Source organism: Drosophila biarmipes, chromosome 3L (genome assembly GCF_025231255.1).
Source record: "Drosophila biarmipes strain raj3 chromosome 3L, RU_DBia_V1.1, whole genome shotgun sequence".
NCBI classification, from domain to species: Eukaryota; Metazoa; Arthropoda; class Insecta; order Diptera; family Drosophilidae; genus Drosophila; species Drosophila biarmipes.
In genome coordinates this window covers 22,069,055-22,080,234 of record NC_066613.1, presented here as the reverse complement: position 1 = coordinate 22,080,234, position 11,180 = coordinate 22,069,055, and the positions used below count along the sequence as shown (strand labels likewise).

The 11,180-nt window shown below is 45.1% G+C and overlaps 5 protein-coding genes across 7 annotated transcripts; 2 read left to right on the top strand and 3 right to left on the bottom strand.

Moving 5' to 3' along the window:
• Positions 1 to 241: 241 nt before the first annotated feature.
• Positions 242 to 3,040, bottom strand: LOC108034918 (ATP-dependent RNA helicase DDX42). Its single transcript, XM_017110171.2, has one exon. The coding sequence runs from the start codon at positions 2,929 to 2,931 to the stop codon at positions 550 to 552; it is 2,382 nt and encodes a 793-aa protein (XP_016965660.1). The 5' UTR covers positions 2,932 to 3,040; the 3' UTR covers positions 242 to 549.
• Positions 3,041 to 3,380: 340 nt separating this feature from the next.
• LOC108034643 (biogenesis of lysosome-related organelles complex 1 subunit 4) lies at positions 3,381 to 4,318 on the top strand. Its single transcript, XM_017109581.3, has 2 exons — positions 3,381 to 3,604; positions 3,660 to 4,318. The coding sequence occupies exons 1-2, from the start codon at positions 3,461 to 3,463 to the stop codon at positions 4,035 to 4,037; spliced, it is 522 nt and encodes a 173-aa protein (XP_016965070.1). The 5' UTR covers positions 3,381 to 3,460; the 3' UTR covers positions 4,038 to 4,318.
• A 588-nt stretch (positions 4,319 to 4,906) lies between these two features.
• On the bottom strand, positions 4,907 to 6,411 carry LOC108035558 (enolase-phosphatase E1). Its single transcript, XM_017111226.2, has 2 exons — positions 6,256 to 6,411; positions 4,907 to 6,025 (listed from the first exon to the last, which is right to left on the bottom strand). Exons 1-2 carry the CDS (start codon positions 6,265 to 6,267, stop codon positions 5,006 to 5,008), a joined length of 1,032 nt encoding a protein of 343 aa, XP_016966715.1. The 5' UTR covers positions 6,268 to 6,411; the 3' UTR covers positions 4,907 to 5,005.
• Positions 6,412 to 7,150: 739 nt separating this feature from the next.
• On the top strand, positions 7,151 to 7,880 carry LOC108035559 (MIP18 family protein galla-2). Its single transcript, XM_017111227.2, has 2 exons — positions 7,151 to 7,366; positions 7,419 to 7,880. The coding sequence occupies exons 1-2, from the start codon at positions 7,246 to 7,248 to the stop codon at positions 7,766 to 7,768; spliced, it is 471 nt and encodes a 156-aa protein (XP_016966716.1). The 5' UTR covers positions 7,151 to 7,245; the 3' UTR covers positions 7,769 to 7,880.
• A 377-nt stretch (positions 7,881 to 8,257) lies between these two features.
• LOC108035676 (mitochondrial inner membrane protein OXA1L) lies at positions 8,258 to 10,306 on the bottom strand. Of its 3 annotated transcripts, none has more exons than XM_050886774.1 (4): positions 10,116 to 10,306; positions 9,815 to 10,055; positions 8,648 to 9,704; positions 8,258 to 8,575 (listed from the first exon to the last, which is right to left on the bottom strand). In XM_050886774.1, the coding sequence occupies exons 2-4, from the start codon at positions 9,896 to 9,898 to the stop codon at positions 8,391 to 8,393; spliced, it is 1,326 nt and encodes a 441-aa protein (XP_050742731.1). In that variant the 5' UTR covers positions 9,899 to 10,055; positions 10,116 to 10,306; the 3' UTR covers positions 8,258 to 8,390. The 3 variants fall into 3 exon arrangements, with proteins under 3 accessions (XP_050742731.1, XP_050742732.1, XP_016966874.1); XM_050886775.1 differs by having other exon boundaries at positions 9,815 to 9,964; XM_017111385.3 differs by having other exon boundaries at positions 9,815 to 10,306.
• Between the last annotated feature and the right edge of the window lie 874 nt (positions 10,307 to 11,180).

The following is an 11,180-nucleotide window of genomic DNA, read 5'->3' as shown; positions in this document are numbered from 1 at the left end:
AGTTAAATGAATCTCAATCTCTTCTCAATGTTATCAAGAACACACGTAATTAAATTATTATATAAACACGTATATCCAAAAGCGAAAAAGAAACAAAATTCGTAGTGGTTTCATTGTAAAACAATATTTCATAATGATTAACGAACAATTTAGCTTCAAGATTTCGATATTCCAGTTCGAATTCTTCTCTCGCTTAATGAAAAAAACGACACGATTAACGATTAACAATATCGATAGGCAGTTGGGATGCGCAAATGTGATTTTATTCAAAATAAAATACACATAACCATGATTACAATTAATAAAGATTTTTATTTGGATCTGTGGGATCGTTCGCTGGAGCTGGCTGCGAAGGAAGAGAGTTGTACATACGAGTATTTAACTAACGTAATCTTTCTGAATGAACATGGTATATATCTGATTATATATAATATGTTTAAATTTAGTCCATAAGCTGTAATTTTAAACGATGGAACAAAAGCAAATACACATTAAATAATATGAAGAGAAATAAACCGAAAAGCGGCGTTAGTTTATTGGGCCCTTTGTTCAATTCCAGCGGCTCTTCTTGGCCCTTTTGGCGTCCTGGTTGCTGCTGCTGCTGCCGGACGAGGAGGGCGCTCCCTGGGATGATGATGGAGGTGCCATTGGCGCAGCAAAGACTCCGGAATCTGGCAGAGTCTTCTCCCAAGTCCGATCGCTAGAGGCTCGAAATTGGCTGTTATACTGGGATCGGAAGGCCTCCCGCATGGCTGCATAGCGATCGGTGGCCGGTCCTGCGCTGGAAGAAGATTTGCTGGAGGGTCCTTCGGATGGACTATGGCCAGACCCACCGCTGCCGGATTCCGCTCCACCAGCCGATCCATGACCACCGCCATTTCCTCTCTCCCGATAGCCCAATCCTATGTGGGTGTTCGTCGGTCTCTTGCCCTTGCCCTGCTTAAAACGCGAACTGCGGAACCAAGAGCTCTTCATGGCCAGCTCCATCAGATCGTCGGGCACCTGCTGATCGGCGCCCTCCAAGTTCCGCACCAGATGTCCGGCGAACTCCTTGTCCTTGTCGGTAACCAAAGTGAAAGCGTTACCCTTTTCGCCCGCTCTGCCAGTTCGTCCAATTCTGTGCGTGTGCGTGTCAATGTCCCTGGCGATATCATAGTTTACCACATTCCTGATATGGGGTATGTCCAAACCTCTGGCTGCCACATCTGTGGCCACCAGGATGTCGCACTCCTTCTTCTTAAACTGTGTAATCACCTTATTTCTGTCCGCTTGATCCATATCGCCATGGAGTAATAGGCAGTTATATTCCTTGAGCAGCAGATTATTCGAAACTGTTTCGGCATCTGCTTTTTTGGTCACGAAAATAAGCACGCTGCCTTCGGAAAGGAACTTCACCAGGTGGCACAGCAGCCAATTCCACTTCTGCAGGGGATTGGGGAAGACGTAGACGGACTGAGTAATGTCCTGGTTGGCCTCGTTCAGATCTCCCTGTACTATTCGCACCGGATCGGTGAGCACATCTCTGGCCAAACGTTCGATTCGCTTCTTGAAGGTGGCGGAGAACATCAGGCATTGGCGGTCTGGTCGCACGTGGTTGCATATGGAGCGCACCTGGGGCTCGAAACCCATGTGGAACATGCGATCGGCCTCGTCGAGCACCAAGAAGGTCACCCTTCTCAGATTGGTGGCCTTCATCTTGACCATATCAATCATGCGACCGGGTGTGGCCACTATAATCTCAGCTCCCTGTTCCAGGGCCTTACTCTGCTCCCATTTGGAGCCTCCGCCATAGCAGCAGACGACATTCAGGTTGTAGACCTTGCCAAACTTTTTGGCCTCATTGTAGATTTGTAGCGAAAGCTCGCGAGTGGGCGCTAGGATAAGACCTATGGGTCCATCGCCTGGTTTAAGCTGCCTTTGATCCATCAAGTGCATTAGCATGGGCCAGATGAAGGCTGCTGTTTTGCCGGAACCCGTCTTGGCTATGCCAATGATGTCTCTGCCGGACAGGGCTGTGGGCACAGCTTGAGCTTGGATGGGGGTGGGCTGTGTGTATTCCGCTTTCCTTACCGCCTTGATGAGCTGCTCATCGAAACCGAAATGACCGAAGGAGGTGACTGGCTTGGGTGGCGATGGCCCTGTGACCTTCACGCCCAAAGTGCGTCTTAATTCCCGCACCTGTTCCTCATCCAGGGCAGCTATATCTTCGTGCTGCGTGTAAAAGTTCTTCTCAAAGGGTTCGTACTCGATTTCGGAATGGTAGATCGGCGGCAGGGGATCAATTTCCTTCTTCTTAGGAGGAGCAATGGGATTGCCATCCTCGTCGTACTCAATTTCCTGGTCTGATCCCTCGTCGCGGAGACCTGCATTGGGATTCTCTTTCATGTAGCGATAGTAGCTCTCCTCGTCGTCCTCGTCATCGATGTCACCCCTCACCGACTGAGTTGGAGGCTTAGGAGCTTGTTGGCGCTTCTCCTTTTCCACCTGTTGGTTAATGCCGGCCATGAATTGCTCCAGCGGATCCTCATCGGAGTCTGAGTCCTCCTGCTTTTTGGCTGAGGGGGCAGGGGCTCCCGGGGAACCAGGTGCAGGTATGTACGCCTGTTCCAGCTCCTTCTCCCGCGGCTCATCGTCGTCGTCGAAGTAATCGTCGTCCGTGTGGTGTTTCCTCTTGCCCACCAGATTCGTTGCATTGGTGTACTGACTGATGGAGTCCAAGGTGGAGTAGCCGTGCTTGGAAGTCGAAGTAGTCGACGCACTCCCCGCTAGCCCGCCGCGGGCTGCTCCGCCAGAAATGGATGCACCTCCGCGGCCTACATAGCCCCGGGTATTCAGCATCGGGGGTGGGGGCACGGCGTTCATGTTGTTGCCGGAACTGGCTGGCTTGCGGTAGGGAAAGCCCCCGCCGCCGATGCCTCGGTAGCCGCTCATCGTGCTCCTATTCGGTGCTCCAATTCCGGGTGCTCCAAGCCAACAATTTTAATCAATAATAGTGATGCGCAGTGGGAATGCGATAAATTATACAGTGCAGTTCTTGGGAAAATACTTTTGATACCATTTTTATAAATATACCGAAGGGGTCTCAAACGGTCACTCTACAAATTCGATGTGTTTCGATAACTTTGGTTTTGGGTGAATATTTATCAACAGTTTCTTAATATTTGCACTAAAGTAACTAGTAAATTTAAATAACTATATATACTTTCTGCTTAATTTCACATTGTAAGCAAATATATAAAGACTAGATGGTCATTTCCCGCCTTAACATCATCGAAAACAATAAAATATTTTTATTTATCCAATACACCCTCCTGGTACAGCCAAGACACCAACCTTAAGGTGATATCGATAACAAACTGAATTCCAATTGGCACCGTTTTCCCTTTAGTGTGCACACACTGTTTGGGGCGAAAGCATTTGTTGATTTTGTTTACAAATATTAATAAAAACAAGTTGTAAAATGCAAGCTGATATTAATAATGTCTCCCGGGACTATGCCCGGATTCTGCAGAGCGCTGACCTGGAGAAGGAGATAAACCCACTGTGCACGAATATAGATGATATGATGACCAGATTGGATGAGTTTGAAACTTTGCTGGCTTCGGTGGGTTAATTTTAATTAAATTAAATCATATTTTTAATAGTTCATTAACTTTTAGGTGCGCGCCGAGTCCAATGGCATGATGGCCAACAATGTGTGCAGTATCCTGGGATTTGGCGAAAGTTTCGAGCAGTTAAAAACCAGGATCGATGGTCTGGAGCACTTTGTGGGCGCTGTGAGTGCAAATCTGTCAGAGGTCGAGCGAAACGTGGATATAGCTGAGGAGGAGCTCCATGTCACGGACTACAGCCTCAAAGGCCTGCTCCTGAAACCCCTGAAAGCCAAGCTGAGTGCCAGCGATCCCGCAACATTCAGCTCTCTGCCGCGGTCCAACCTCATCGAGGAGGAATACCAACCTGTGGAGATCTACAGATCCGATGATTACTTTGGAAAATCCCAGGAAGAAGGTGTAGAGGAGCAGGAACTTACTAGCTAGATGGTTCAGGGTTTAGTAAGTAATTTGTCAAGAATATAGTTGGTTAATATTTTTAAATTGTAATGTCATGATGTGCAACAGAAAAGTTTAGGCTCTGCCTGTAGAAAGTCCAAATATATCTTTGTAAACTTGGCTAGGAATATTATTTTTATTTGATTTTATTTCCACTTAATGCCATCAAAACATTACGTATGCCTAGTTATATTTGGTTTGCAATTATATTTAATGTATTTGCTATAATTACAAGTTACAGAAAGCATGGAAAAAACCGAACCAAGCTATTTTTTATTGTTTATTTTCATTTTGCTGATGCCTTGTTAAAATCGAAGTAATGTATACCATAGCTGTTAGCTGGATGGAAGCCATAAATATTTAGTGAATAATTAGCGTAGAGTTGCTTATGTAAACCTACAATGTTTTCTTTTTTTACGAGCTGCGCGTCGTTAAATTGCTCTAATTTATACGGGGAAGTCCGAGGCGTTTCGCAGTAAAATAAAATAGCCTTTTTTAATATTCTTATAAATATTTATCATGGGAAAAAATTGTATGTGTCTACCTTAGTCTAAAATATACAGTCAGAAATGCATTTTTAAGCCATCATTTTCTAGTGATTTATGAGCTGAGAGGCGCCAATAATAACGTACTTCAAAAACAAAATTTGGCCTTAAAACTGATGTTAAATTTTTAATCTATTGTGACGTTGTCCAGACAGTTGTAAATTATTCTGACGGCACTAAAAATATGCACTAGTCTTTATGTTTAACAACAAAACCAAGTCCCATTTCCGTTTCGAACAACTAATGGTGCTGAAAGCCACTTCATTTGATTTCCCTTTCCCTAAATATTTGTTGCCTAATTATCACACAGTCTTTTTATATAAGCATGTAAATATTTTTGTTTATTTTAGTTCGTTTTCTGTGACTACAAATCTCGTGATGATCGAATTAGCGACTTTTGGTTTACAAAGTTTAGGCCTTGGCTTTCTCCTTGCTCTCCTTACTTTCCTCGGAACTGGCGGCGGACTTATCCGAGTGCTTGTTCTTCTCGAAGAGTTCGGCCACGGGAATGGGGTGGGGAATGCTCAGGTGGTGGCTGGATGGGGTGGTGCTTCCGACCTCCGACTTTGTGGTGGCCGCGGGAGCGGCGGTGGCCTTGGTCTGAGTGGGCACGGGAATGTCGCGCTGCTGCCGCTTCTCCGGGGCCTTTCCTGCGTCCGGTGCTTTGAAAGCCTTTTCAATTACATCCTCAAGAGTGGGACCATGCTGGAGGGACTCACGGGCCTTCACGCTGTCGGGTTTTTCCACAGTCTCGCGCTTTTCCTGCTTTTTGGGAAGCTCTGCGGTGGTAGCATCAGCGGGAACAGCATGGGGCAGTGCGAGGTCACCCACCGGGGGCTTAGCCTCCTCCTTGTGACCCTCCTCGTGGTGGGCCTCGCGCTTCTCCTTCTTCTTGGCCAACTCCACGGCTGGGGCAACGGCGGGAACAGCATGGGGCAATGAGAGATCCTCCACCTGGGGCTTGTCCTCCTCCTTGTGACCCTCCTCCTGGTGGGCCTCGCGCTTCTCCTTCTTCTTCTCAACCGCGCCTATTTGAGGTACAGACACCTCGGGAGCATCCTTCACTTCCTCCTTCTGGGGCTCCTCCTTGTGTCCCTCCTCATGATGAGCCTCCCGCTTGTGCTTGTGCTCGTGGGCTTTGGCATCTTGGGGGCCAGCTTTCTCATGAGGATTGGCTGGAATGGGCTTCTGGGTATGGGGATTGTGCTGCAGCAGCTCATGGGCCTTCACGCTGTCGGGTTTCTTGGGCTCATTGCGTTTCTGGCGATCCAGCGCGAGGACGTCCTTCAGCAGGATCACCTTCTCGGTGGGCTTGGGATCAACAATCACATCGGGACTGATGGGGCTGGGCCTGGAGAGCGTTTCGGACGACGACTCCTTGACATCCAAGGGTGCCGCATGACAGAGAGCCACCAAGGCTAGTAGAATTATCTAAGAACAAGTGGGAAAATCAAGAAATTTATTATTTAAAATCTTGAAAATGAAAAGTATTTTTTAATGTTATATTTAACACAAGCTTATTATCAAATAATTTTCAAACATTAAAATAATATCCAACAAAATTTTAGACAGGATCAACCTATTTGTTCACCAACACTTCTGTTTAATGTTATCAATCAATTAATGGTCGAGACTTTAAGAAACCCGAGTGCTCCACTTACAACCGACTTCATGTTGACCGCTTGGAGATGTGACCCAAACTGCTGCTCCCAGCATGTGGCGAGCCCATTTTATGAGCCCCGCGGATCGGGGGCTTCTCCGCTTTGTTGGCACTGGATGTTAACCAGTTTGTAATTCGGTGCTAATTGCGAATAGATGCACGCCAAGTGCACGGAACCCGTTCGCTATGTAAATCTCGCCGGCGACAACTGCGTTTCCACGTTGATATTGATAAGTCCGGCTAATTATAACCCGAGGAAATCGCAGTCAAGTGCGCCGGCTTCTCGAAAAAGCTGAATGTGGAATAAAAATATGGAAAATAAAGCGGGTTTGGTCGGCGAAAATGGGCTCAAGGCTTAGTCATTTCAGAGCCATGCACGGCTCCCCATCTGCCGGCTATTTAGCACTGGCTTGCAAAAAAGTTAAGTTAAGCTTGGTTAACTTAAGTTAAGTATTCCCGCAGCTAATTTGAAGAGCACATAAATATGGATCGCGGGGCGTCTGTAATTACGCCCTTTACGTAAGGTGACAGGTAAACATATCAATTGGCCGCAGTTTTCCTGGTACTGATCGCGAGAATCGCGCTGGTTTGATTGACGTAGTAATTGCCCTGAATTAATATCAAATTTGAATTCAAATAAATCAAACGGGGAGTTTTTTGAGGTGAATAAATTGACATGATTAACTGCGATTTGATTGAAAAAGGGCTTACAAGTCAATTGTCATAAATTGAACACTAAACGTTGCCTGCTTGAGCTTAAAGTTAATTCATTGCCTAATAATCACATAAATAACAAAAATGAATTCATTTCAAATTCAAATAAATTACGCGCCAAGAAAAGTGTATACACACCTTAGAAGTGATAAATGCGTAATTTAGTACATTATTAATTCTAGCATATGGCAGACACTGGTCTATATTTTGGTTTTTTGTTCGTTCATCTTCTCCAAAAAACGTGTAAATAAAGAAAAGAAAAAGTAAACAAATCAAAATGCCAACGGAAATCGAGAACATAAACCCCAATGTCTATAACAAGATCAAGGAACGAGTGCTGACGGCCAACGAAGAGGACGAAAATGTGGCCGATCCCTTTGACAAGCGAGAGATTTTCGGTGAGATCAGGGAAAATCGTTCTGGAACTCTCTTATAAACTGCATTTCCCAGACCTCATAAGGAATATCAACGACCCGGAGCACCCGTTGACCTTGGAGGAGCTGCATGTGGTGCAGGAGGACCTCATCCGCATAAGCGATGGCCAGAATTCCGTGCACATCAGCTTCACCCCCACGATTCCGCATTGTTCGATGGCCACTTTGATAGGCCTGTCCATACGGGTGAAGTTGCTCCGCTCGCTGCCACCGCGCTTCAAGGTCACCGTGGAGATTACGCCCGGAACCCATGCCTCCGAACAGGCGGTCAATAAGCAACTGGCAGATAAGGAAAGAGTGGCAGCCGCACTGGAGAACAAGCACCTCGCCGAGGTAATCAACCAGTGCATCTCCGCCAGGGGCTAATTGTTTACTTTCGTCCTACTTCTGGATATTAATATGTGTAACTATGCTGTGGGTTTAGTAATAATAATGGTTTAATAGAGGTTTACATTAATAAACCGTACTCTTAGTAGTATCTCTTGGGCGAGTGATTGTTTCCGTATATGTACCTATAATAGTGACAACCTAATTATGTCTGTACTGTATCTTTTAGAACCTTAATATCTAATTTGTGTGGTAGGTCAACGAAAATATCGTAATGATGATTGATAGCCAGGTTCAACCCATTCTCAGTTGATTTAGTAGTTATTACAATGATTTTACGGTCGCTTCACTGGGAATTCCCTTTTAAAGAAGCTCCAGGAGCGCCACTTTAAGTGTCTGTTTACTTATACCTTTTATGAATAGGAAACATTTATATTTTTTAATATGTGCTCTCTTAACAGGCTTATCCCTTAGTCCCTTTGCTTTTCTCATACTCTCCAAATTGGATTTTATCAGTAAAATCTGCTCTTGTCCATTTACAATTATATTTTTATCAGCAAAACGTTCAGAGTTTGATGGTGGAAAACTATCGACTAAAAGGTTAAATTAATGTAACAAAACACAGCGCTCGGCGGCGGTCACAGGATGCAATTATCCGGGACTATCGCTGCTTGTTTGGCGGCTCCTTTAGCCGCATGTGCGGCTCCGCGGAGATGGTTTTGCTCGCTTTCGTTGGATCGAACTTGTAGGTCTTGACCAGCGGCCCCTTGCCGGCCTTGGCGAACCGGATCTCGTCCAGGCGCTGCCGTTCCTCGATTTCCTTCGAGATCTTCATGTTGTCCCAGGCTGCAAAAGGGATTGGAATGGATATAGGTCAGAAAAGGTGATAGGTTAGGAAGGCAATCCTGTTGTACTTACACTCCTTCATGCCCCCGACGAATCCCTTCTTGGGCGGCAGGGCACTCGGCGCATGGGTCAGCATTTTCTCGATCTTAAAGTAGTCCCTCACGGAGGGAATCCTCAGCAGAGCCACCTGTCCCAGCGAAATGAAGTTGCTGCAGGCCCAGTAGGTCAGAATGGCAGCGGGGAAGTTCATCGTGAAGGGGAAGATCACGATGGGCAGTGCTCGCAGCACATACTTCATGGTATTCATATTGGCGGCTGATAAACGCGCCGAATCCGTGCCGATTTCAATGGTCAGGTACAACGTGGCACTGGTGATCATGGGCAGCAGGTAGTATGGATCCGCCATGGTGAGATCGGTGAACCAGAAGAGCCCGCCATCGCGCATCGATTCCACGGGAGCATTGGCCATCTGACGCAGTCCCATGAAGAAGCTGATGAAGAGCGGGGCCTGCGCCAGGGGAACCACCATGTTCTTGAGCGGATTAACACCCTTTTCCCGCATGAAAAGCATCATTTCCTGGGCATATCGAGCGGATTCAATGGCATTTCCCGACTGCCTGGCCTCGGTCATCTTCAGCTGCAGCATCTGCATCTGCGGCATGTTGTTGTTCATCTTGGCGGAGTTCCTTTGGGCCAATATGACCAATGGAAATATAATGGTTCGCACGGCGAGGGTTCCCATGGCGATGGCTCCCCACCAGGGGATTTCCCAGGTGCAGTGCAGGAACTCCATGCAATTCTGCACAAGGCCCACAGGTGACCAGCCGCCCAGACCAATGGAGGCGAAGGAGGGTTCTCCAGACACGTTGACCACATCCATCACACTCAAACCGTCGACGGGTGGCGGCACTGGGGCGGCTGGTATGTCGGGCAGATCCACCAGTTCCGTTTTGGACACCGCCTGCATGAATTCCTCGCCCTTTGTGGCCGAAACTCCCGCTGCAGTTGCTCCACTGCTGGCGAAACGCAGCTGGCCGGGATTCGACCATTTCCCGGTGGCCACCAAGGGCAAACTGCTGCCCCTGGCCAGCCTCTGCAGGTGGATATCTCTTTTGCCCGTCGTGGTGCCCTAAAACACAAAGTTTTCATTGAATTTTGGGTAAATTTCAGAACTCAAACATTGGCCACTTGCAGGTTATGTCACAGGTCGCCGGCTGTTTGCCACCGATTCTCACTCACCTGTTGATGGAAACGGCTGGCTGCGGAGCTCAAGGCCATCGCCACATTCGTTGTCCTCCAAAGCTGCATCCTGTGGGCTAACATTTTGTGCACTGTGCTCGCGATTTGGTCAAATTTAAATTGTACAATTTATTTTCCCCTCGTTTTGGTCTGAGCAAGTGCGAGCGGGATGGCAGGAGATACGCGGGCGGGTGATTGGCAGAGAAGAAGCAGAGTCACAGCTGTTCAGGCACAGCGCCCTCTGGCGGAATGTGGAGGGACTATAATTTACCGCCAAAATTTGAACTGGAAATATAATTACATATCTGCGCAGAATGATAAAAGAAATATCTTGACATAAGATATATATTTATATCAATTATTTTGCTTTTTGAAAATTTGGCAGGCGTGTCCGGTATGGTTAGAATATCCTGAAAACTCTTTTCTAAAATTTAGATTTGCTTAAATTTCGTGAAGACTTTAAAGTAGTTTTATTAATCTTGCCACTGACAATAAATAAAGAGTGTACTGAAATAGATCTTCAATTCATTTTGATAATTATAAGCTTAATTTAACTTATCAAGGTGAACAAACTATTGTGGAATAAAAATTTTAAATATTAAAAAAATATTAAACAAAAATAAAACAAAATAAAATGGCAAAACAGGATATACAGGATATAATCTTTTGTTTCAAAATATTGCCTGCAACACATTTTCGAAGAATTTGATATGATTTTTAAACATTCACACCTATAAAAGACATTTTTGAAAGTCCAAAAACTTATTTATAAATTAAGATTCCCATAAATTAAGAGCCAGTTAATTTTTGGAAACCTACATTAATGATCTCACAATTCCCTGTCGAAACCATAAAAATATTTACCCACCATAGGAGAATACATCCCGGAAGGCCAACAGGTTATGGGAAAATGCTAAAAGTCAAAGTGGCATATTTGGCAATATATGTATCAGTTTCAGTCAAATTAATATGCACACGACTTGAGTCCAATTAATTTGCATTTAATTTAATACGCTAATGGATGAAGTCTTCATGTTTGGACACATGCCAGTTGCTCGAATATTAGCATTAAACATTTGAATATATTTTAAGGCTGAACACAAATCATAAAACTCACTGCAAGGATATAAAATGGTTTAATTTGATATATACGTCATTTGACCTAGTTAGTTAAAAAAAATGATATAACAATTTATAGGTCCAAAAGTTAAGTGACAATATTTAATTAGTTCATAACTTTTGAAAGTGCCCAACAAATTCCGTCAAATGATATTTTTGTATTAAATATATAATTACAGAAAGTTATATCATAAATTAACAATAGTAAAATCATATTCTTAAAAAGAGTAAAAATTTGGCGTTAAAA